The sequence below is a fragment of the Neltuma alba genome, unplaced genomic scaffold (genome assembly GCF_004799145.2).
Source record: "Neltuma alba isolate B1F8T4 unplaced genomic scaffold, ASM479914v2 tig00012410_pilon, whole genome shotgun sequence".
NCBI classification, from domain to species: domain Eukaryota; kingdom Viridiplantae; phylum Streptophyta; class Magnoliopsida; order Fabales; family Fabaceae; genus Neltuma; species Neltuma alba.
Genome location: NW_021636902.1, coordinates 488,261 through 514,257, shown reverse-complemented (window position 1 = coordinate 514,257; position 25,997 = coordinate 488,261). Strand labels below are relative to the sequence as shown.

Sequence of the window (25,997 nt, the reverse complement as noted above, 5' to 3'; positions counted from 1 at the left end):
CAATAAATATGATAAGTGTGGGGGATACCAATAACTTATAATATACATCCAACATTCTTATGTTTTTGCTTCAACATATTAGTCGCTACAGAAGAACATCTAACAATTGAGAAAATTATAATATCTTATGAACCGTTCAAAATTATAAGGCTTATTTTCTGAAATATCAAGTTAAAAATTATAAGGCATTTTTTGTCTTTCGAGGTGTAATTAATTAATAAGGATTTTTCAAAAAAAGCCCTTAATTGGATATGTAAGTATATAATAATTGGCCTTAACATTCTAAAATATTTACCTCCTTAATATAATACTCAATTGACTAATTTGAAAAATTAAAAAAGTTACTAAATTACTTTAAAGTATCATTTTTATCCAAACTAATTTAACTTACTTATAAATTGATATATAATTTAATAATATACATAAGTATTTTAGAGAGATCATGTAACATATGTTATAATTAAGTTATTTAGTATTTTACTAAATTGGCCAGCTGAATTACATTTAATGTCCTGATTTGAGTAGCCTTCCCTTGCCCATAATATAGGTTTAGTCTAGTCAACGATAAACTACCACAGTGGTAACATCACTCGCAATGTGTTGTGATAACTCTTTCTAATGAGAGCTTAATAGATAGAATTTGCAAGATAAATCAAAAACAGAGGCTATACACACACACACACATAACAAGTCTCAGAATTATAATACCAAGAGATGAAGAAAACTAAAAGCATTAATAGATAAAATGAAAATTACAATAGCCGGGGGCAAAGAGAAGAACAACAAAGAGTTGTCTTCATAATATTAATCTTCAATGCCTCCAAACCCTTCCTTTTTCTTTGGCTAATCATATGTATTCTTCTATTGAAGGTAAATCCTATTCGAAACACTATTAGACACTATATGTGGATATTCCTCCTAAATAGAATTCGAATCCTGATTTATCATATTACGAGAGACTAGCGTATTATGCTAAGCTCAATTCCGTTAGTCTAAAACTCTTCTTGCCGTGTCTATGTACACCATTTCTTTCATCTAAACCCAAATTCATAAGCCCAATAACTTCATGCCCAATAGTCACCTCTTCTAGCCCATTCTTTGCGATCCCAAGATCCCAAATCATATTGTTCTTAGCCCATTACACAACGCGCTTGGATAAAATCCTGAATTTGACAACAGTAGGCAAATATTAATCAGTAGTTTAGTTTAAGAAAAATATAAGTTTAGTTTAACAACAGTAAGCAAATATAAATCAGTAGTTAGATAGAAATCATATCATTAAAATATATATAACAATTTTGTAGTACCTTTCAAATTTATATACGTTAATTATAATGAATTAATCACTTATAATGTTTTATTGCGCAGCAACAAAATAGAAACAATATTAAATGTTCTAGATATTATTAAATGGGACTCTTATTTTGGACCAAAAAATGACTTTATATAGTAGAATAGAGGAGTAAAATTTTTGGTCCATTGCTGATCTAATAAATCAAATTTTCTATTGTAAAGAATACTTAGTGATAATCATGCTGAGTGAAAGAAACTTGACTTTCTTCATTAAATGAGGTTAAATAAGGTTAGTTGTTTGAACTTTAACATTGATGAAAAAAATCACCTTAAAAGAGTTACCCCAGTTGGATCCCATTAATAATGCTTGAATATAAAATAACTGTATAAACAAACTGAAAATAAGCAAACTATAAATTGCAATATTGAATTATTGACACTATTTTTGAAATCGTGTGACACACACATATATAAAAATATCTATAAGACTGGACCATCAAAGTGATGCCAACTAATTAATTAATTAAAGCTAATGATGATCATTCCCACCCTCCATCTTCAACATCTCCAAAAGCATATCACTCCACGCATCAATAGGCCCAGGCAAGCACCAATGCACACAATCATTATACAAAGTCACATTCTCATTTGGCCAATGCCCATATCTACTTGGATGACCATCTGGCCTCATGAGCATCGCCTTTGTTACATCAAGAACCCTAAACTTTTTCTTCTTCGTCATCATCTTCTTCTTTGCTTCTTCCTCTGCAACCCTAATCTCCTCCATCTGTATCTTATAAAACTCCAAATCCTCACCTCCTAACTTCACCTCACTTCTCTTAAATGGTTCTCTTCTCACACAATCCCCACCTTCGTTCCACAACCCATTCTCAAAATGTGATGGTGCGTATGATCTAAGGATCGTCATGCCCTTGAAGTTTTCTAAACTGTTTAGGGTTTTAAGTGCTGTTTTGAGGGCTTTTCTGTAACCAAAGAACCTGGTTTTGCTGGTGATGTTGCTGATGAAACAGTTGTAGCATCCTATGATTTTTTGTTCCTCGTAGAATACCATGGGCTTGTCGAACCAGTGACCTCCATTGATGACGATGTAGTCGAAGTTTTCCACTTTTTTTGACCATTTTTCGTCGGCCTCGTCGACGTAAACGGGCATGAGTTCCTTTGGGTTTCGTTGTGCTTTGGATTTCACCAAATGGGTAGTCCAAAATGCAGCTACGGTGAAGTTGTAACTTGGGTACTTCCATCTTCTGAAATAATCATCTTGTGTTTCTGAGTCATCTATAGGCCATTCAGCCTTTTAAAAAAGAAAAACAAAATTACTTTGACAAGTTAATTAACTATGGAATTGAACAAGTCTAATCACAAACCAAATTATAATTTCCAGTTTTATTTTTACATGGAGGGCTCTAGGTTTGGAGTTTTAATTTGAGTCCTTCAAACTCTGACATAAATATTACAATTAATATTTACACTATATATTATTTTCATATCGTTATGTAATTTAATAATTTTAGATAAACCAATGAAAATCATTTTAAAATTATGCTTGAATTGAATCTTATGTCTGAAATGAAAATTAATTATGTAGATGACAGTAAAATATAATACTTCCTTAAATTTGAAGAGGCTTGGCAGGTATTTCCCAAAAATATCTAAAAGTAATTCTAAAACTCTATCAATATGCAATATTACAATAGATTTTATAATAAATTGATACTATTCATATAATTGGACTTGTTCTTTAGATTTTATATAATATATAAATGAGGGAAAATTTCTAAATTTTTTCAATAAATATTTGGTTAATATAAATTTTGATCTTTCAAAATTACCCTCATTTTGGTTTTGATTTGTCAAGTTTCAAATCATAGATTTGGGTTTCTCAAATTTCTTTTTATTTAAAACATTAGTTCCTATAATTTAATAAAAACTTAAACTATTTTGTCTATAATTTGAAATTTGAGGGATGAAAATCAAAATAAAAATAAATGTAAAGAATCAAAGATTATATTAACCTATAAATATTCCCGCCAACATTTTAAGAGGGCTAGCGATGTCTCCATGTTTTAATCGTACAGGGCGTAGTCTTGGCTTGCTTTTAGTTGGACTCATACAAATTATTAATCCCTGCTACTCCATCCCTTGTTGTAAGAAGATTTTGACTAAATTGTATGATTTAAGAAAAAGGTTAAAATTAGTTAAAAGCAATTAATATTTAGCAAATATAATTTTTTTTTTCAAATACACCCCTATATATAAATGGGTAGATGTGAGAGAGTAATAGTAAGATAAATGAAGAAAGAGAATGTATTAAATATACTAAACTAGGAGTAAAATAGGTAATAATATATTAAATATTCAGATAAACTCAAAAGAGATCTTATAATAAGAAACAAATCTATTTAAAAAATTAGATCTTATAATAAGAAACGGAAAGAGTATTATTTAAAACGAATTAGTTAGGTTGTCAAAGACAAGCTGATAGTGAACCATTTGAAATGTGACATCCTAACCTCTTCTGCTTTTTGGAGGGCTTTAAATAATATATCCATCCAAGTCTTAAAAATCAAACGAGGAGGTCAATCAATTGAATAAGAACTTCAAAACGAAGTTTTTGGTGCCAAACAAATGAACGGTGAAATTTTTGGGGCGATAGATGAGACACCTGTATTCCCGTTTGTTCATAATACCTAGGTCGTCCTCATTTAACGAGGAGGTCAATCAATTGAAAAGAATTGAAAAGAACTTCAAACCATCTATCATTGACTAGCCAGCTGTTGCTGGATAATGCGGGCAAAATAGTTTTATCATAATAATGTCAAAAATATTATCCTTTAAAGTGTATATAGAACTTTGCCTATCATATTTTAGGATTAAAAATTTAATTTTAATTGAAAGACGAGACTAGAGACTTTTTATAAAATTTCACATGCTGATATGTTTTATCAAGTAACTTCACTGTAATTTCTAATACAGAATTTTGATGAATAGTTGCCAGACATTTATTTAGACACGCACGATATTAAATATCGAAGATATATATATATATATATATAAAGTATATTTTGAGCTTTACCACATAATGCTATTTCTATTCGCAATATTGTTCATATTTTCTAATTAAAGATAACATTTAAAATTAGCAATACGGGTTCGAATTTCTAAGTCAAAAAAGGAAATATTCTGTGCTACAAATAGGACAAATACTCTAAATAAATTAGAAAGCGTTATAGCTTTTTACACATTAGTTCTCCGGCCTTCAAACCATTCCAATCTGATCTAATAGCTAGTGATAATTTTTTATGAATAACGTACCAGTTCCTTCACGATATCCAATTTTTTTACAATATTCAAAAATGGAAAAATTATTGAAGGCTAGTAATAAAATAAGCAAGGATTGATTTAGTTTCATGTGGTGTAGTTAAGGAACGTGGTGGACAAAGTATGATGTAGTTTTCCGAGGAAAAGATTCGATTCCTTAGCATGCTTTTATATGCACATAGTTACACACAGACACTCACAGATGTTACAGCCACATATATATCATTTACCTAAACCCTTGAATTGTTTGATGGTTTAGGTCAACTAACTTCTCTAGGAGCAGTTAAAATAACACACAGACAGAAAGAGTAATAATTAAGCTAAGACAAATAATTTTGGGCCATTTGAATATAAGAAGGACTAATGATTAAGAGACGTGGCTACTTGTATGTACAGAAATTAAGAAGGTATCCGATGTGAATGAATTAAGTAATATACTTCATAAGATCTCAGTTTATGTTTTTAAAATTCAGGTACACACACTTCTTCAGATTTGAACTCTACAAATCATTTGTAATATATTTAATGTTTCTTTTTTAATTTTATTCTTATTTAATTCTCATTTGAAAGAGTGAAAGAAGAGAGTGATCAAATATGAAAAGAGAGACAGAATATTAATAAGGATAAAATTAAAAATTTTCTCAATTTAATACATTTTTTAGTGTACAAGAATATGTTATAAATTATTTATATTAAGAATTGGAGCAATATATTCTAAAAATTTATTAGGTGCTATGTAGGTGATGACAAATTATGTAATAAAAAATACCTGAAAAATCGGTGAAAAAGCCTATTAGAAAATTTTATTGGGCAACAAAGACTTGTGCTCAATTATCGGTACTTTCTATGTGTATATAAAAATATATTATAAAACCTTCAAACAGAAAATTTTCTTAACAGACTCAGTCATTTTCTCATAAAAACCAAATATTAAAAAACCCAAAAATTGCGATAAAGTTTGACCTCTTCTTCCCCAATTCATGGCCCACTCAGGCAATTATAAACAGAAGAAATTATGGACATGAAGAAGATGAAGAAGAAGAAACAGAAAAAAAAAAAAAAAGCACATTTGAGAAGTTTAATCCGAATGAATGATAATTATTACTTACCCTTGAAATGAGGCAAACGAGGGACTGCATCTGATTTCTGCCGACAGAGTCTCCAACAAAAGCCATGGATTTGCCTCTCATAATATCAAGAAACTGAAAGGGATTGAATATGGGAAGCTCACAATCATTTGGCTTCCATCTCCATTTCATGAACTCTGTGTCTGGTCTGCCATATTTCATGCAGTTTTGGTGCTCATGAATCGCCCAGCAACTCGTGTTTGTGTAGTACGGAGCCTTCGGGTTTGGGACCCATTCCCCACTGAAAATATCACACTTGTTTCCTGAAGAAGATAAAGAAGAAGGCAAGAGTATTGAATCTGCAGAAGAAGGAGATGAAGAAGATGACTGTTCTGGTGGTGATGTGAACACGATTCTCTTCAGAGATCCAAAGAAGGGGAAACTCAGTGGGGTGACTGTGAAAAGAAGAATGGCGAAGATGGAGAGTAAGGTTAGTTTTGGGATAATTTGAGGGTTTGGGCTGTTTTTCCCCCAGAGAAGCTCAATGATAAAATTGAACTTCATCTTGCCACAATGAGAGAAGGAGAGAAGAAGGAGGAAGGAGACGCATCAAAGGAAGCTTCAGTTTAGCATTCATATATTGTGTGTATTGTGGTTATTGATTTGTGACTCAGCTTGGAAAAGTTGTTGCAATTATTATTATTATTATTATTATTATTATTATTATCCTATTATACATTTATAGCATTTATACAGCATTGTTTAATCAAAAGAGGAAGTTAAATAGATTAATCTAACATTATGTGTTTAATTTATTTATGTATATTTAACCAATATAAAATGAAAAATTTAGCAAAGTACAAATTTATTAATAATAAAAAAAATTTTCTTGATTTTCTTAAAATAGTCTATGTATAATATATATATATATATATATATATATATATATAAAAGATAAAATCTCTAACATCCTCAATTTTAAGCTTTTAAGCGAACAAGAAAAAATAATTATTAAAAAAAGTAATCAGTAAATTTTAATAATTACTTTTCCTTGTTCTCCTAAAGGCATAAAATTCGGATGATACAAAATCTATAATATTAAAAAGTTACATTATTCATGACTTAGTGCAAAGCACGGGGCTCGTAAAAGTAGTTTAATTAATCTATAATTAGCAATATAAGTTCAAATATTTATATAATAGGTATAGTGTAATAAACACAAGAATACCCATAAATTTTAATTGAATATCAGAATAAAATTATAAAGATGGTCTATATATTAATATATAAAAAATTAAATAATTGAATAATACTCTGTGTGTGTGTGTGAGAGTGATCTATACATGTGGTCCAGACTCCGGAATATTTAGACAGCTAAGACTACCTGAACTGTCACTAAGAGCAAGCTGGTTATCCTCATAATATCAAGAACTGACATGTGGTTCAAGATGAGAGATAAATTATCAATGACCAAACTATTTAATTATTATTCTGCGATGCGATGTTTATCACCCAACCAACGAACCAACAAATGGGAAAATTGGGGATAAATCCCCCATTAAAAATTTAATTAGCAAATAGGACATAAGGATTTTATACAACTTAATTTCTTGTTGTGCAACTTATCTTTCTTTGTGTGCAATGTATTTTCTTTTGTGTGCAATGATCTTCTTTTGTGCTATATGCAACTCAATTCCTTTTTGTACAAATGAAATTCTCTTACGTGCAAGTTATATTCCTTATGTGCAAACTAATTCTTTATATCCAAATAATGTTTTGTACAAGTTATCATTCTTTGTGTGTAACTAGTCCTTCCTCTTGCAATCAATCATCTTAGGTCCCATTTACTAATTAAATTTTCAATGAGGGATTTATCTCTAATTTTCCCCTAAAAAATTATACAAATTATACTCCAACAAACTTGTATACATTTCATGTATTCAAATTCCTTACACAAAGATTAGGTTGAATGGTAAGAGATTCATGTTCTTTAGCATTTAAGTAAAATACATTGATTATCCTCTATTTTACCTAAATTATTGAACCTCCCTTTATTGTGAAAAAATATATAAATTTTTTTTAAAATTAAAATGTATGTTACACCTCACTTATATATTTGAGATTTTATTTCCATCTATCTAATTTTTAGTTGCCCATTAAATTTGACTTTCTGACTTTTATTTTAATCAAAATATCCATCCTTAATATAAACATTATTTAAACATATGTATATATCAAAGAAAATAATTATGATAAAATAAAAAATAATCACAGTACATGTGTTTTCAAACTTCTTAATATGTTGTAAAATTTATAAATTTTAATTATATTATACAATTATATAATTTTAATTCCTCATGACATATTAAAACTCATTTATTTAGTTTCTTTTAAATGGCTAGAAAATATTTTGAACAAAAATTTTGTAACAAACATTTATAACCTATTTGATCGATTATATATTTATTTAAAGAATTAATTAAATTTTCATTCAATTTTTTTGGTTATATTAACTAAATTACTTTTTTTTGTCCCAATATGATAAAAAAAATTAAACAAATAACTATTTATAAAATTTCTTAAATTTTTCAAAATAGTTTTAGCTAAAATGTAGGGATTTAGTATTATAAATGGTAAATCAGTAAATAAAAAGTCATAAAAAATCATAAAAAAAGACTTTGAAAATAGAAAAATTATACATGGGACCCATTATAATATTAGTATTAGTATTGGTTTTGATAACAATTGATAAACAAATGACAACAATTTTTATGAACGGATCCCTATATGTAATTTTTTAATTTTTAAGGTCATTTTTTGTGTTTTTTTTTCTAAATTTTAATAAAAAGCATATTTTTAGAATATTCTTAATGGAGTTTACGATTTGGATTTAAATGTGTATATATTTTCGAAATAGAGAAGAGATTTGTGTAATTATGACAAAATGTAAGGAAGGTTAGAATATCTTACTAATAACATTTCAATAAGTTCTAAGTTTAAATTTTATGGATATATATTGGAAGAACTTTTTCAATTAGGCCAGAATTTGAATTAATTGCTATTGCAAAATTTATGAGAATACTTACATCAAATTTTTTATATTCATTATATTAAGTTCTCTAATCATACATGATTTTGTGTTTTATTTTTAAAATATTAATATTTAATTATAAATCTACATAAAAAAAAGAAGACCCATAGTCATATGTGATTAACTTGACAAAGTAATTGTAAAAAATTTGACCTAATTTTTTTTTCTCTAAAAATTAACCTATCGTTCCCCATAGGACATCGTAGTGTTTTTCTGACATAATAATCATTTGACTTTTACCTAAGACGTTGTAGTTTTTTTTTCTAATTTTTATTAGGTCCTCACTATTTCCTTAATAATAGGCATATATCCCTGTATTCATAATTCAATAATTTGTATGAGAAATATAATGGGAAAATTACAAACAAAGACCCCCCAATATGTAAAATTATGATTTGGGACCTTAATTTGGAAAATAGCAAATAAGGACTCGGTCCTAAATTGTACATATGAAGTGTTAGTAAAATATCTGAAATGCCCTTCAGTCAAATTGTGATTTGATCTATTAAAATTGTTATTCGCTAAAGTGAACTTGTCATTTTCCATAATCAACTTGTTATTTGACATATCTTCAGCCAAATTGTGATTTGGTCTACTGAAATCGTCATTCACTAAAGTGAACTTGTCATTTTTCATATTCAACTTGTCATTTGATTGAGAGACATTTTAGATATTTCACCAAAATTTCATATTTGTAATTTGGGATCGGGTCCTCTGAAACTATTTTCCAAATTGAGGATCCCAAATCATAATTTTATATATTCAGGGGCCTTTATTTGTAAGTTTCCAAATATAATTGATGACATGGCTCTCACTTAGCATACATTTAGATTAATTGTCACATCAATTTAATAAACAAAATCAAAATCAACCAAATATATCTTATATATAAATGTAATAAGGAAAACGATCGTGGGCATAATTATTTTTTTGACATGTTAATAATCAATAAGTTTTATTTCATTTTTTTTTTTCAACAAAAAACTTTTATTTTATTATGATTTTGCTGCTAACTTACATATTGTCAAGTTAGTATTTACATAAGTAATAATTAACCTATTATGAATATAGGGATTAATGTGTATGATTAAAAAAGAGGCAAGGACTTAATAAAAAAATTATAAGAATATAATTAAAAATTCAGATAAAATTATAAAAACTTGAGATTTTTTTTCCGATACAAAAAAAAATTCCGGGGATTGCGACATTGCTGGTTACACTTTCTACATCCCACTTCCCCATGAGCATGGGACTGATCTCTTGTTGTTTTCAACTTTTCATGGCATCCTCAAATCTCTCTTTCTCATTATTTGTGCCGTCTTTTTGGTTAGCTCGTAGCACTGTTTTCAAATGTCGAGCCATTTCAGGCCAAAAAAGAAAAAATGTTGAGCCATCCATTATTTTAAAAAAATATATAAGTATGTTCATTGCGTTTTACAGGAAGATATATTTGTGATAAAACTATTTTGTACGATCACAATTCCAATTTTTTTTAAAAAAATAATATGCAAGCCACAAAAACATGCAATCCAATTTACAATCTAAATATATCAGATCATCACGCGGTTAATATTCCATAGCCAAATACTCCTTCGATGCTTAATATAGGATCTAATTATTAAGTTAATTTTGGTTCTAAATATAAGACCTATTTTTTATATTTATCAATTTTTTCTAAATTATCCCTATAGATACTCCTTCAACAATAATCAAGTAAGTAAGCGAGGGAGTAGGACTGGTAAAACGAGCCAACCTGCGGGTTGCAAGGTGGCCCGTGGTGGGTTGCAGGTTACACAGGTTGGGCTCAAAAGGCCTGTTTTTTGGCGGGTTGGTATTCTACCAACCCTAACCCACCAACCTACCAGATTTTTTTAAAATTTTTTTTCTTGAAAATAATTAAAAATTAAAAAAATCAGAAATGATTTAAATTATTTCAAGCATTCAAATAAAATCACAGCACATTAAAACACAAAACATACGATTGTTCAAAGTCCAAACTCTAAACATGATAAAAACACAAGTTCAAACATAAATTTTTCCAATAAAATCAACATGCAACAATGAATAAGCATCTTGATCTAATTATCTCTAATGGTGATGAAATTTGAAGCTGGCTCAATATTGATTTTGACAGTAGTAGCTAGTAGGGCTTCAGCTTTCTTGCCTTTCCAGAATTCCAATCCACCTCCTCTAGATATTTAATACATAAAAAAGAAAAAATTTACCCACGGGCCAACTTGCGGCAGGCTCGGGCTGTGGCGGTGCGGGCTCATATTTTTCAGGTAGTGGCCAACTCCCCATTTTTGGCGAGTTGGTAGGTTCGACCCGCAGGCCAACCCATATTCCTAACTCTATGAGGAAGGATATTAAAAAAGATGATTATGATATTTTAGAAAAAAATGTCATATTTCTTATAATTAATTAACTTACCTAACTTTCTTAATCTAATCAAATTAATTAAATAGGTCTTATATTAAGGATCGGAAAATACATCATATCAACTTATTGTGACATGTCATGGTATTAAAAACTGCACTAGGATTGGCCGGGTTAGACTAGAACCCGCATCTAGCTAGTCTAGTTAGCCTTTGTGAACCGGAAAAATATGATCTGAGGGCTGACTCAAAGTAACTCAGACCAACTCAGGAGCAACCTAGTTAACCCAACATGATTGGCGGATTAACTAGTTGCCTCTTTTTTTTTTTAAAGCTATTTTGATATATAACTTTTTTAAGCAATTAGTAATTATTACTCAGTGATTGAATAATGTAGAGTGAAATATTTTATTATCATATATATTTGATAGGATGAATATGTAGTGATTTTGCTAGTATGATATTATGATTTCAATTTGTCAAAGGAATTGTAAAGAAGTTTGAAAAGAAATTATAAGTATATGATTATTTTTTTAGTGATTCAAAGTATTGAATTGATATTTAACCTTTGAATAGTATGATGAAAATTTAAATTATTTTTTATTTCTCACTTGTTTGACTTTCGGGTTGACTCCGATTTGACTTACTGACTCTTGACATGGTATCTCGATCGGTTCAATTAATAGTTTGATCTTCAGTACCTTGCTTTATATATTCCATCAATTTCTTTTTACATGGAAAAGAATGGTTAATGTGCTAAGATTCTCAAATCTCAATAATTTTCCAATTATATGTTTATTAGAAAGTAGTAATTAATGTGCGTCGTAAAATACAGATGCAAGGAATTAATATGCTTGAGAAAGTAGTAATTAATATTGTTTTAAAATATAAAATATAACATATAACATATAGATAAAAACATTTTTTCTTAAAAGTCATAGTCGAAAGAAAGGGAGTAAAAAAATACAGATGGTATGCGAATTCAAGCATCTTATGTTTTTTTTAACTTCCTTCTATAGCTTCATCATTATATTTTTATATATACATCGGAAAGAACTCCTTCTTTAGTTTATTTAAACCGTTTAAATAAATAATTAGATAATATTGATCAATGTTTATGATATAGTATGTGATTAAATCAGTAATTGTTGCATTTGATGTAAAATTTCTCAATCTTTGTCATTTTTATTTCCTTCATTGCAAATAATACACAGATAACGGCCATGGGTAACTTCAGCTTAAAGTGGAAAATTACAGTTTCATCTGCTGCGTCCCAAACCTGTTTGGTTGTAGGAAGACATATGAACATCTGCATCAATGTTGGATTAATGATGGCCTCTATAAGCCAGCTTCCAATCTTCTGGTTCTGGTTTCCTCAGTCACCTCAAAGCCACGTAAGCTGGGGCTCTCGGTTGGATTGCCCGGCTCCCAATTAATTATCGTGTTAAGAAGTTTTGGAGTAGTTTCAGTATACATGGTTAACAAGAATATTTTAAACAAAACGATATTATTTTATTATAAATAACTAATTTAACTAATTTTCTTAGTATCTATAAACTAGTTATCTAGATCTTATAATAAGGACTATAATAAGGACGAGAAGTAGTATAATATATATAGTGTTGGAATATCGATGGTTAGTGAGTACAGTGAGTTGAAATTATTTGTTACTAATGTAAGCCTCTAATCTATAAGCCATTCATGATTCACTTCAGGTCTAAGTGTGTTAGGACAATGTCTCCTCACCGCATGGCGGTTAATTTAAGTCCTTTCTTATGTCCAAGGTTGGATTTTGTTGTTCACCCTTAATAGGGTTTATTCTTATTTGTTGATTAATCAAAAAGCTTCATCATCTTCCTTTTTCTTTGTTAACATATAGGTTATTAATGATTCAATTGGAATGAATAAAATAAGAAAAATTCAAAATTAGCTCATATTTAATATCTGATAGTATCTCGAATATAATTGTAGCTAAAAAAAACATACTATGTACAGCGAAAGAAGGGGAAGCTTGTGGAAGTATACGTAGGGATTTTGATCCATGGATAATTGAGGTGGAGAGAATGAAGGAAAGTATTTATTGGTTGGAAATTGTGAAGGAGCTAGCGATGAACCAAGACGTGTGGACGTAGCAGGTGAAGTTGTCCGACTTTGAACATTTTTCCATCAATCAAATATGTGACTCCTGAAAATTCTATCTTTCTGTTTTTTTTTCCCGTCGAATGTCAAAATCAACATAGTACGCAGTTCAGTGAGGGTGAGGGGGGCTATGTTCTTAATCCAACTCAGAACAAGTCATTCTTAAGATTAAGCTTTTCTTTGGGGCGTGCGTTTCATTACAAATGAACAATATATAATTGTACTTCTATATATATTGATCTATATTATTCTGTTTTTACGAAAAAAGTTGATGATATTATTATCACCTGTATTAAAGTGGGAGCCAAATTGCCAACTTGCTATGTGCAGCCATCAGTTCATTAAATTTAACATTTAGCCATTTTTGGAACAAATAGAATTTGTCAACGTTACCATCAAAATAGAATAATATTCATTAAACAATGAACAGATTTATGAAAAATGACTAATTTTACATAGACAACAATATCCTCACTACTTTAAAGAAAATACTTATACGTATATGAAAAAATTGATTATTCTACCATATTATTTAGATGATTTTAACTATATATTACCAAATATGAAATAAAATAGAGAACTTGTGAAATCAGGCAAAGTTATCTGAGACGATTTCGTCGTTTGGTTTCATATTTTCGGCCATCAATGACTTAGACAAAGTCGTGGCATTCATATGGGATGTCCAAACTAAACAAATTAAATGGTAGCCAATCCATCCAAAAGGCACGGCCGTGTTGCTTGTGAGAATAAATGTAAGAAATGGAAGTGGCAGCCAACTGACTGCATAAAAGCAGTCCACTTGGAAGATTAAAATACATTGACCGCGTGATGTAAATCACAAGTTAATTTGTCCATTACTCTATAATCACAAGTTTTTATATACATGACCCAAAAATCCCATGGATCCGTAATTAAGAATTAAATACTCTGAAAATGAAGGTTCATCAATCAATAGTATAAATTAATATTATATATATGGATCCTTAAAATGTTATTATACAGCTAACAATCTTTGTTCATTAAAAGACCAAACAGCCGTCTTTAAGAGAACAGGAAAATTCATTCCCCAAACACGAACTGGTGATTCAATTTGTGACAGTGGCAGCGAAATGGACTATTTAATTAATTAATGTGAGGGTCAGCTGCCAGTAGAAACATCCTCCTGGAGGACAAGCCGTACGTGCTGATATGGTCAAAAGGAGACAGCTTCAACCCATTCAGCTCTATATTTTATTGTTCTTGCAGCCTTATTACAGCCAATAGCCACACGCGTTTTGTTAACTTGGTAAAACCTACTCTCACCTTCCTCCATCCCTTCTCCTATATATATAAATACCTTTTACTCCAACCCTCCATTCACAACTCGTCATCCACATCATTCTTCCACTTTCCTTATTATTAGCATCCTCCAAAGTAAATCCAGTTGTAAATTGAACACCTTCGAGACTATACATATGGATCACATTAAAGCATTCCTCTCCAGCTTCGTTTTGATCCTCTCAGTTTCATCAGTATTGGTCTCTTCCTCAGCATCACTCAAAGTGGGCTTCTACAAGTCCACATGTCCATCAGCAGAAGCAATCGTGAAGAGAGCCGTCAACAAAGCTGTTTCTGCCAATCCTGGAATCGCTGCTGGTCTCATCAGAATGCATTTCCATGACTGCTTCGTCAGGGTGAGTTCCCCCACACCCATTTCCTACCTTCTATGTGCTTATCTCATATATATATATATATATATATATGTATAATTCTCATCAAGTCGTCGGTTCATATACATACGCAGGGTTGTGATGGATCTGTGCTGCTCAAATCTACACCTGGCAATCCAGCTGAGAGAGACCACCGAGCAAACAACCCCAGCTTACGTGGCTTCGAGGTCATTGATGAGGCCAAGGCTCAGATTGAGGCTGTCTGTCCTCAAACTGTTTCTTGTGCCGACATCATCGCTTTCGCTGCTCGAGACAGTGCTCAGAAAGTCGGACACATAAACTACGATGTGCCCGCAGGACGCAGAGACGGTCGTGTCTCAATCATGGACGAAGTCCAGGGCAATTTGCCCCCACCTTTCTTCAACGCACGGCAACTCATTGACAATTTCGCACGAAAGGGATTATCGGCGGACGAAATGGTCACGCTTTCTGGTGCTCATTCCATTGGCGTATCTCACTGTTCTTCCTTCTCCGGTCGTCTTTACTCCTTCAACGCCACTCATCCCCAGGATCCTTCCATGGATCCTGCCTTTGCTGAATTGCTGAAAAGAAAGTGTCCGCCTTCAAGCAACAATGGCGGTGAAGATCCGACGGTTGTGCTTGATGCTGCTACGCCTAATAGATTGGACAACAAGTACTATGTGGCACTGAGGAGTCATCGTGGGTTGTTGACCTCAGATCAGACATTGTTGGAAAGTGAGTCCACAAGGAACATGGCGCTGAGAAATGCGAAGCATGGTTGGAGTTGGGCTCACAAGTTTGCCAAAGCAATGGTTCGTATGGGTTCGATTGAAGTGCTCACTGGTTCAGGGGGCGAGATCAGAAAGACATGCAGCGTCGTCAATTAATTAACACCGCTAATGTCTATTGTGCTCGGCGGAAACAAGTTGTTCATAGCTCAGTTTGGTTTTCAATTCTTTAATTCAATTCTTCTTTTGCAAATGTAATGTATTGTTTTCTCATGATAATTTGATTAATTACTTTGTTCCTTCTACATGTTTTCTTTAAACCTTGATATATTTAGAGTTTCACGCAATATACCGTGTAGACTGGCTTTCAAGTTGATATATTGCACCCTTACTTTGAAATTAAGTTGGAAAAATTGAATGGTGATGGCTTCTTGATTTTGTTGCTGGTTCATATGTCAAAATAACACACTTGATCTGAAATAAGAATTCAAATAAACATAACGACCAAGGGAAGAGCAAGTTTCACTTTTAGTTTGTTTATGCAAAGCGCCAGATGTCGGATGAGGTACACAATTATGCAGGGCCTTCATTTCAGTGGTATGGATGGCACAATTAAAAAAAAAACAAATAAAAAAAAAACTTGAGATCGGATTGGATATTAATAGAAAAAATTAATTCCTCAAATTTTTTTTTATGGTTTTAACTTTTTTTTAACCAGATTTTTTCATCGGGCCTTTATAGTATTCTCATTCTTGGGCATTAATACATTTTTGGCAGTAATGAAAATTTTCTAAGCATTAATCACCATACTCAATCTGTTAATTAGAACTGATGTGGATGCTAAATAAGCGGTTAAACTCATGACTATCACTTTACATCTATATATAATTTATAATTTAATTAATTATGATTTTATTTAAAATCATGTTACGAAGTTAATCTATGTCTATGTTGAGTGAAAGTCACGTCATTAGCTCCTAATATTGTTGTTCTTACAAATTGTTATATAATTATAGGAATCAATACCTATAGTTCGTGAAACAATAAGGGCTTCATTAATAAAAGGAGAAAAAATGCAAAGATTTAATTAAAAATTAATGAAAGCTTTTAGCTCATATCTTCAATTTTAAATAGAACTTGTTAAAATTTTTCCTTCCATTCCTTTTATTTTTCTCATACCAAACAGGTATTCTAAGAGTAGGGTGTTGATGAGGTCCAAAAACCTCAATGCCCATCCAAGCCTAGTAAAATTATGCCTAACCCGGCTTTGAACGAGCAGCCCAAACAATAAATGAGTATTTTTGGATAGGACCAAAATGTCAGGCAGGGCCAGGTATCGGGGAGGGTATGTTGTCCTGTCCATTTGGCCTTGTCCAAAATTTATATATATTTATTTAATATATAATATACATATATTCATTATACTGCCTCCGGTCCTAATTATAAGATCTTATTTGTAAATACTATCTCTGATCCTAATTATAAGATCTCGTTTGTAGATTACAACGAGATCTTATAATTAAGATCAGAGATAGTATATAATTATATTTATATATATATATATATACTCATGCAATATTCATATATGGTAGAATTATATATTTCAAGATTTAAATTGTTGATATATTTGATTAGGGATGTTGTTTGAAAATCTATCATGTTGTGTTTGATTCTATAATTATAAATGATAAATAGATATATAAATTTGTAGTGTATTGTTTATATTTCTTCTATTGAAATATTCTAAATTATGAAATTATAAAATATATTTAAAAATCAAAATATTATTTATTAGGTTTGGTGAAAATCTTCATATAAGATGAATAACGCTTTAGCCTGGCCTTGCCTAGCTTTGTCCCTATATAACTTAGGCTTTTAGTAGGCAGGGCTAGGCAATGAGCTTCAAAATGCAGCCTGTTAGTCATTCGAGTTGGGCATCAAGCAAGAGTCATGTCCTGCCCAATTTTATTTATGTGCAGCCCTATGTAAGAGCTTCTTGATCCCTCAATTTCTCTCATTCCAGCCCAACAGACGCTAAGAGTTTCTCGATTCAATATATCTTGTCCTCGGTTGAAGAGAAGAGAAAACAAGAGGGATAGAGAATTGAAATAAGAGAGAAGTGAAGGCATGCAATTTTCACTCCTTGTGTATGGATGGGGAGGAGAAAATAAGAAGAAAAAATGACTGATTTTACATAGACAATAATATCTTCACTGCTATATGTATGATATAATTTATCATTCTACCATATTATTTATATAATATTAACTATATATTACTAAATAAAGGGAATTTTAGTTAAATCCGGTTGAAATTTCAAAATTCAAATTAAGGCCTATACTTTTGACAAATTCTTAATGAGGCCAAGAGGCCTTATTAGGAATTTTTTAATATCATTAAAAGACTATAATGCCCTTGTAAATTAGCAAATTGGTAATTGGTCCAGTTAATTTATGACATAACTTCTTTTTTCTTAAGGTGCCACTAGATGGTACATCGGCTTTACGTGTTATTACTTCATATGCTGTTAAAAGAGTAAAATGTATGATTTTTTGCGTAAATTTATATTAAGAAGTTCATATTACTCTATTCATCCTATCAAATGTTGAAATTATTTAGATTTCTAATACAAGTTTATATTAATTATTAGTAAGAATTTTAGTAATCAGATTACAAGATATAACATGATGAGAACATCTATATGGCAGATATAACAAATAACTCAAAAAATAAATAACAAATTTGATGCTGAAATATATTAATACATTAAGATTCTGATTTTTCAACTTTAAGGGAAAAAATTCCTTCGAAAATTAATTTACTAGTGTTGGAGTTAAGTAATTAAAAGGTCCTATTTCCATTATAAAAAAGAAGTCCCTGTTACCTTAAATTTCTTATCAATATATCAGAGTTAGCATAAAATTTGTTATCCTACCATATTATTTAATAATTTTAACTATATATTACTAAATATGTCATAAAATAGTGAACTTGTTAAAGGAGGAAAAGTCCAAGACGAATTCGTCGTTTGCCTTCATATTCTGGGCCATCAACGAGTTAGACAAAGTCGTTGCATTTATATGGAATGTCCAAACTAAACAAATTAAATGATAACTAATCCATCCACAGGGCAAGGCCGTGTTGCTTGTAAGAATAAATGTAAGAAATGGAAGTGCCAGCCAACTGAATGCCATAAAAGCAGTCCACTTGCAACAACCATATATATAGTAACACATTGACCGCGTAATGCAAATCACAAGTTAATCTGTCCCTTACTCTATAATCCCGAGTTTTTATATAAATGACCCAAAATTCCCATGGATCCATAATTAATAATTAAATACTTTCAAAATGACGGTTCATCAATCATTACTATTAATTCATTATATATATGGATCCTTAAAATATTATTATACAGCTAAAAGAACAAACAGCCGTCTTTAAGAGAAGAGACAAATTCCCCAAACACAAACTGGTGATTCAATTTGCGACAGCGGCAGCGAAATGGACAATTTAATTAATTAAAATTTTGAGTTTAACAGTAGAAAGACTCTCCTGGAGGAGAAGCCATACGTGCTGATTTGTTCAAAAGGAGACAGCTTCAACCCATTCAGCTCTATATTTTATTGTTCTTGCAGCCTTTTTACAGCCAATAGCCACACGCGTTTTGTTAACTTAGTAAAACCTATTCTCATCTTCCTCCATCCCTCCTCCAGTATAAATACCTACCTTTCACTCTAACCCTCCATTCATAACTCATCACCCTTATCATTCTTTCATTATTATCACTTCTTCTCAGTCTCACTCACCCGCTCATCCGGTTTCCTTATCAATTACCACCCTACAAATCCAGTTTTAAGTTGAACACCTTCAACACTATACATATGGATCACATTAAAGCATTCCTCTCCAGCTTCGTTTTGATTCTCTCAGTTTCATCAGTATTGGCCTCTTCTTCAGCATCACTCAAAGTGGGCTTCTACAAGTCCACATGTCCATCAGCAGAAGCAATCGTGAAGAGAGCCGTCAACAAAGCTGTTTCTGCCAATCCTGGGATCGCCGCTGGTCTCATCAGAATGCATTTCCATGACTGCTTCGTCAGGGTGAGTTCCATCACACCCATTTCCTACCTTCTATGTGCTTATCTCATATATATATATATGTATAATTCTCATCAAGTCGTCGGTTCATATACATACGCAGGGTTGTGATGGATCTGTGCTGCTCAAATCTACACCTGGCAATCCAGCTGAGAGAGACCACCGAGCAAACAACCCCAGCTTACGTGGCTTCGAGGTCATTGATGAGGCCAAGGCTCAGATTGAGGCTGTCTGTCCTCAAACTGTTTCTTGTGCCGACATCATCGCTTTCGCTGCTCGAGACAGTGCTCAGAAAGTCGGACACATAAACTACGATGTGCCCGCAGGACGCAGAGACGGTCGTGTCTCAATCATGGACGAAGTCCAGGGCAATTTGCCCCCACCTTTCTTCAACGCACAGCAACTCATTGACAATTTCGCACGAAAGGGATTATCGGCGGACGAAATGGTCACGCTTTCTGGTGCTCATTCAATTGGCGTATCTCACTGTTCTTCCTTCTCCGGTCGTCTTTACTCCTTCAACGCCACTCATCCCCAGGATCCTTCCATGGATCCTGCCTTTGCTGAAGTGTTGAAAAGAAAGTGTCCGCCTTCAAGCAACAATGGCGGTGACGATCCGAAGGCTGTGCTTGATCCTGCTACGCCCAGTAGATTGGACAACAAGTACTATGTGGCACTGAGGAATCATCGTGGGTTGTTGACCTCAGACCAGACATTGTTGGAAAGTGAGTCCACAAGGAACATGGCGCTGAGAAATGCGAAGCATGGTTGGAGTTGGGCTCACAAGTTTGCCAAAGCAATGGTTCGTATGGGTTCGATTGAAGTGCTCACTGGTTCAGAGGGCGAGATCAGAAAGACATGCAGCGTCGTCAATTAATCAACACCGCTAATATTTATGCTTTGTTGCTTGTCGGAAACAAGTTGTTCATAGATCAGTTTGGTTTTCAATTCTCTGATTCAATTATTCTTTTGCAAATGTAATATATTGTTTTGTCATAATTAATTTAATTAATCACTCTGTTTGTTCCTTCTACATGTTTTCTTTAAACCTTGATATATCTAGAGTTTCATGCAATATGGTATCTTGTTGACTGGCTTTCATGTTGATATGTTGTTCCCTTACTTTGGAATTAAGTTGGAAAAATTGAAAGATGATGGCTTCTTGATTTTGTTGCTGGTTCATATTTCTAAGTAACGGACTTGATCAGAAATAAGAATTCAAATAAAATAACGGCAAAGGTAAGAGTAAGTTTCACTTATAATTTCACTTTTAATGTGTTCATGCAAAGCTTCGGATGTCGGATAAGGGATACAAATGCAGGCCCTCCATTTCAGTGGTATGGATGGCACAATAAAAAAAAACAAAGCAAAAAAAAAAAGAAGAAGAAGAAGAAGAAGAAAGACTTGAGAATTGGACCTCAAATTTTTTTTATAGTTTTAACTTATTTTTAATCAGATTTTTTTTAGGTCTTTATAGTTTTCTCATTCATGGGCATTGATATTTTTTTGGCTGTGAAAAGTTTATAAGCATTAATCACTATACTCAATCTGTTAATTATAACTGATGTGGATGCTAATTAACTAAGTAGTTATACTCGTGACCATCTCTTCACATCTATATATAATTTGTGATTTAATTAATTATGATTTTATTTAACATCATGTTACGAAATTAATCTATGTCTATGTTGAGTGAGAGCCATGTGATTAGCTCCTAACATTGTTTTTCTTACAAATTACTATATAATTATAGGAATCATGCAATACCTATAGTTGATGAAACTATGAGGGCTTAATTAATAAAAGGAGAAAAAACTGCGAAGATTTAATTAAAAATGAGGTAAAACTATATGGATTTGCTTATTAAATTTTTGTAATTAATTACTAATTATTATTTCCTAACAATTGTTAAAAATAATTACTTAATCCCAAGTGGCCAACTCGCCTTTGGAGTTCCGCCAATAGCAAGACCTGACTTCATCATATTCAAACGAAAGAAATTTTCCCAATTTCACACACTTTTTCCCTCTGACAAGGACATACTGTTTCAAATTTATAATTAGGCGGATTTGGTAATATATACCAAAAAATTAAGTGCAACAACGCAGAATATAGTTTAATAACAATTTACTTTTCTTTGGGGCCATAATAACAATTTGGTAATGTCTTGATTATTAGTTTTACAATAATAATGTACATAAGTGATTGTTATATATTGTTGATTATATGTTGACAAAAACTAAGAAAATGATCCCAGGAAAAAAAAACACAACTAAGAAAATGATCTAGATTTAACGATAATTACAATAAAGTCCCATAATAAGGGGGAGAGGGAGTGTGTGTGTGTGTGTACTCTGTCCGGTTTTAATTATGAGCAAAAAAAAAATGTTTCAAAATTTTAAAAAAAGTTAGTCATTTTTCTAAATTAAGTTTGAAATTAAATGTTTTCCCATATGGCCCTACTAAAAATGATGGCTTTTATGCCAGCAATTCCAACTACTCCTCGCTAGTAAGGTTGAATGAGGGACACAACTAAAAAGTGGTAGTTTTACCTTTACAATTGAGACCAAATGGAATATAGGGTTAATTTTAGGTGATTTTACTGGGATAGTATCAAATCGAAATTCTTTTTTCTATATTTTTCTTTAATTATATACTGAAACATCAACAAATCATTCACTGATTTATTGTTAACTTGCTACAACCGACAGCACAATAATTTTTTGTCGGGGGTCAAAATTGATGTATAGCATTAATATATAACGTTGACAAGTAAATGGAAGACGTCTGAGGATCATTTATTGTACTAATAAATAGAGAAGTTATATATTCCTCTAATCTTATTTATAGAGCAGAGAGGAAAAAAAATTATATGAGCGTACAATTTTACTGTTTGTTTATTATTATATTAACTCTATTTTTATAGGGTACAATATATATTAAATAGGAATAAATTAGAAAGTTGTTATATTTTAAGAGAGAATTTAGGAAGCTTAAAATTTTTCTTAATTTATTTAAAATGTGTTAAAAATAATTTATAAAATAAGACTAGATTAGCAGTGAAGCGTTCAAACTAAATGTATGAACAATAAATATACACGATGGATGGATTCAACTTCAGTCTATTAATTTAATTAATTCTATCCTGCATGGTGTCGTCACAGCCTATCATTTTTCGTGATAAAAAACTATATTAAATTTGAATCACTTTTTGCGACAATTTCCTAGATGCCAGCGTCAAATCAATATTTTATTACACTGAATTATTTTTATCTAATGGCAAGAAAAAGTTGATAATTACAAATAATAACATACGTGCATTTGCTATGTAAAATGTTGGAATATATACATATATAATAACTTGTGTTAACCGGAATTGAATACATTTGGGTTTAAGGAGCAATTTACTATTTAATTATTTTACTTTTTCTCTATTTCTAATATTCTTAAGCATATTGAAGCTCTAGTTAGAAGTTCTAATTAACAAGCAACACAGAGGTTTGGGCTTCATATTACATACAACTCGACTTAATCAAAGTCATCAAATAAGAACAGGAAATCTCCCCTTTTGAATTCCTCAATCACTAATTTCCTATATCAACTTGACATTTTTATAATATATATACATTAATTAAGTTATCAATGGAAGACGCCTTCAACTATAATTACCACACGTTTTGGCTGCCTCAGTAAGAGCTTCCTTCACAATTCTCCGCCTATAAATACTAACCCTCCAACATAGCTCTCTCCACCTCAAAATCCTTCTCAAACCCTCACTCAGAAACTCCTCTCTCCCTCCCTCTCTCTCTCTCTCTGTCTCTCTCTATATATATATATATCATTGTCCTCCAAGTTCCTTTCATACAGAGATATATATATATATATAGCAGAAAAATTCAGTTATTCAATTCCTCTGCAATAATACATTAATGGCTAATCTACATATGAGTAGTCTGTTACTGTTTGTCATTGTGGCAGTTCTCTCATCTTCGTCACTGGTTTCTTCATCTTCTTTGAAGGTGGGCTTTTATAAATCATCATGTCCATCTGCTGAAGATATAGTAAGAAAAGCCGTGCACAAAGCTGTGTCTGCCAACCCGCGCATCGCTGCTGGCTTGATCAGAATGCATTTCCACGACTGCTTCGTGAGGGTAAGTTCCCATACATATACCCCAAAATTTCACTCTATGATTACGTGAATTTCTGTGTAGGATTCTCATGATGATTTATATGTGTTGTATATACAGGGTTGTGATGGTTCTGTGTTAATAGAATCTACACCTGGAAACATAGCTGAGAGAGACCATCCAGCCAACAACCCTAGCTTACGAGGTTTCGAGGTGATTGAGGAAGCCAAAGCTCAAATTGAAGCTGTGTGTCCTCAGACTGTTTCATGTGCAGACATTGTTGCTTTTGCTGCTCGAGACAGTGCCTATAACGTTGGAGGAATCAACTATAATGTCCCCGCAGGACGAAGAGATGGTCGTGTCTCTATCATGGGCGAAATCCAAGGCAATTTGCCTCCACCTTTCTTCAATACCGAGCAAAACATCGAGCTTTTTGGACGAAAGGGATTATCAGTGGACGAAATGGTGACACTTTCAGGAGCCCATTCCATTGGTGTATCACACTGTTCCTCCTTCTCCAATCGCTTATACTCTTTCAATGCAACACACCCACAAGATCCTTCGATGGATCCTACGTTTGTTGAAATGCTGAAAACTAAGTGTCCACCACCAAGCAACAACATTAATAATGGTGGTTTTAGTGATCCAACTGTTGCACTCGAAGCTTCGACCCCGAACCGTTTGGATAATAGATATTACTCAGGACTGGAGAATCACAGAGGCGTGTTGACTTCAGATCAAACATTGTATGAAAGTAAGTTGACGAAGCAAATGGTGGCTCACAATGCCAAAGATGGCTCAACCTGGGCTTATAAGTTTGCTAAAGCCATGGTTCACATGGGTTCGATAGAAGTGCTCAGTGGCTCACAGGGCGAGATAAGGAAGCGATGTGGTGCTATTAATTAATTAAAAATAGCTCTTTCTCTCTTCTGCATATATATCAGAATCTAAAAATGAAAATGTTCATATCTCCTTTATATTTTTTCTTCTTTACAGAAAAGATTGGTTCGTTCTGTCGTAATAAGGTTTCATTTGGTTTTGAGTCCGTCCAATTGTGTGTATATTTAGCTTATTACCAACTTTAATAATGTCCTGCAAATGTAATAAATCGTTGCAAGGGATTCAGTAAGTCTGTCTTTTTCTTCTTCTTTTTCCTTTTCTTCTTGTTTGGTTAGTTGTTGTTTTTAAGCACTTTTTTTTTTTTTGCCCACAGCAGGTGAAGAATATGTTGTATTTATGCCAATTTTTGTAACTATAAAAATTTTAAATATGAAGGAAAAATTTTTTTTAATATTCATCGAATCCCTCCTATTGTTGATTTTGAGCAAAATTTTTGATCATGTGGGGCCATTACTGGAAATTTGCAGAAAAGTACAATTAGAAGCCGGATAATAACAATTAATGAAGAACTCTCAAACTGAAAAATATCAATTAAGGAATATGGCTCTTTATTTAAAATATTATGAACCAAAATGCCTAGAAGGGGAAGGAAAAAAAAAAGGGTCATGATTTTCAAATATGATACTCCTGTTATCCTAAACATATGATTTAGTTAGAGAGTTGGTTTAAGTCCTTAAAGTAAAATGTTAATTCATTTCACCTTTTATATTTATTATTTTTTAAAATTAATTTGTCTAAATTATAAATTGATATATAATTTAATGTTATATAGGGATATTTCACAGAAATCATTTCAATTTTGTTATAATTAATTTGTTTAGCTTCTTTAACTTTTTCACATTAGTTAAGCAGCTCTTACACTAAAAAATATAGAGAAATATTAAAGTTTTCCACATTCCTCGATCTCCAACTACAATATCACATCTTGCGCCCTAAATTAGTATCTTCCTTATCTAAGGCCAGTAACCGTTAACTTATAGCATATTTTAGTGTATGCAGGCTATTTCCCGATCCCAAAATAATAAAACTAATTTACAGGAAAAATACGAATGTCTTGCACATGGAGAAAAAATTAGGTGCTTCGGTTTATATACATTGTGCATTTATTTTCTTAGAGTACGTTATTTTTTCTTTTGATAAGCTTTCTTAGAGTACATTAATCATATAT

At 31.8% G+C, this 25,997-nt stretch overlaps 4 protein-coding genes across 4 annotated transcripts; 3 read left to right on the top strand and 1 right to left on the bottom strand.

The window, feature by feature from the left end:
* Positions 1–1,811: 1,811 nt before the first annotated feature.
* LOC114726920 (protein trichome birefringence-like 19) lies at positions 1,812–6,285 on the bottom strand. Its single transcript, XM_028913637.1, has 2 exons — positions 5,742–6,285; positions 1,812–2,605 (listed from the first exon to the last, which is right to left on the bottom strand). The coding sequence occupies exons 1-2, from the start codon at positions 6,261–6,263 to the stop codon at positions 1,823–1,825; spliced, it is 1,305 nt and encodes a 434-aa protein (XP_028769470.1). The 5' UTR covers positions 6,264–6,285; the 3' UTR covers positions 1,812–1,822.
* An 8,473-nt stretch (positions 6,286–14,758) lies between these two features.
* On the top strand, positions 14,759–15,995 carry LOC114726915 (peroxidase 5-like). The gene is made up of 2 exons (XM_028913633.1): positions 14,759–14,977; positions 15,088–15,995. Exons 1-2 carry the CDS (start codon positions 14,759–14,761, stop codon positions 15,859–15,861), a joined length of 993 nt encoding a protein of 330 aa, XP_028769466.1. The 3' UTR covers positions 15,862–15,995.
* Positions 15,996–19,578: 3,583 nt separating this feature from the next.
* Positions 19,579–20,680, top strand: LOC114726887 (peroxidase 5-like). Its single transcript, XM_028913605.1, has 2 exons — positions 19,579–19,805; positions 19,906–20,680. Exons 1-2 carry the CDS (start codon positions 19,587–19,589, stop codon positions 20,677–20,679), a joined length of 993 nt encoding a protein of 330 aa, XP_028769438.1. The 5' UTR covers positions 19,579–19,586; the 3' UTR covers position 20,680.
* Positions 20,681–23,731: 3,051 nt separating this feature from the next.
* Positions 23,732–24,835, top strand: LOC114726890 (peroxidase 5-like). Its single transcript, XM_028913609.1, has 2 exons — positions 23,732–23,953; positions 24,050–24,835. The coding sequence occupies exons 1-2, from the start codon at positions 23,732–23,734 to the stop codon at positions 24,833–24,835; spliced, it is 1,008 nt and encodes a 335-aa protein (XP_028769442.1).
* Positions 24,836–25,997: the final 1,162 nt, after the last annotated feature.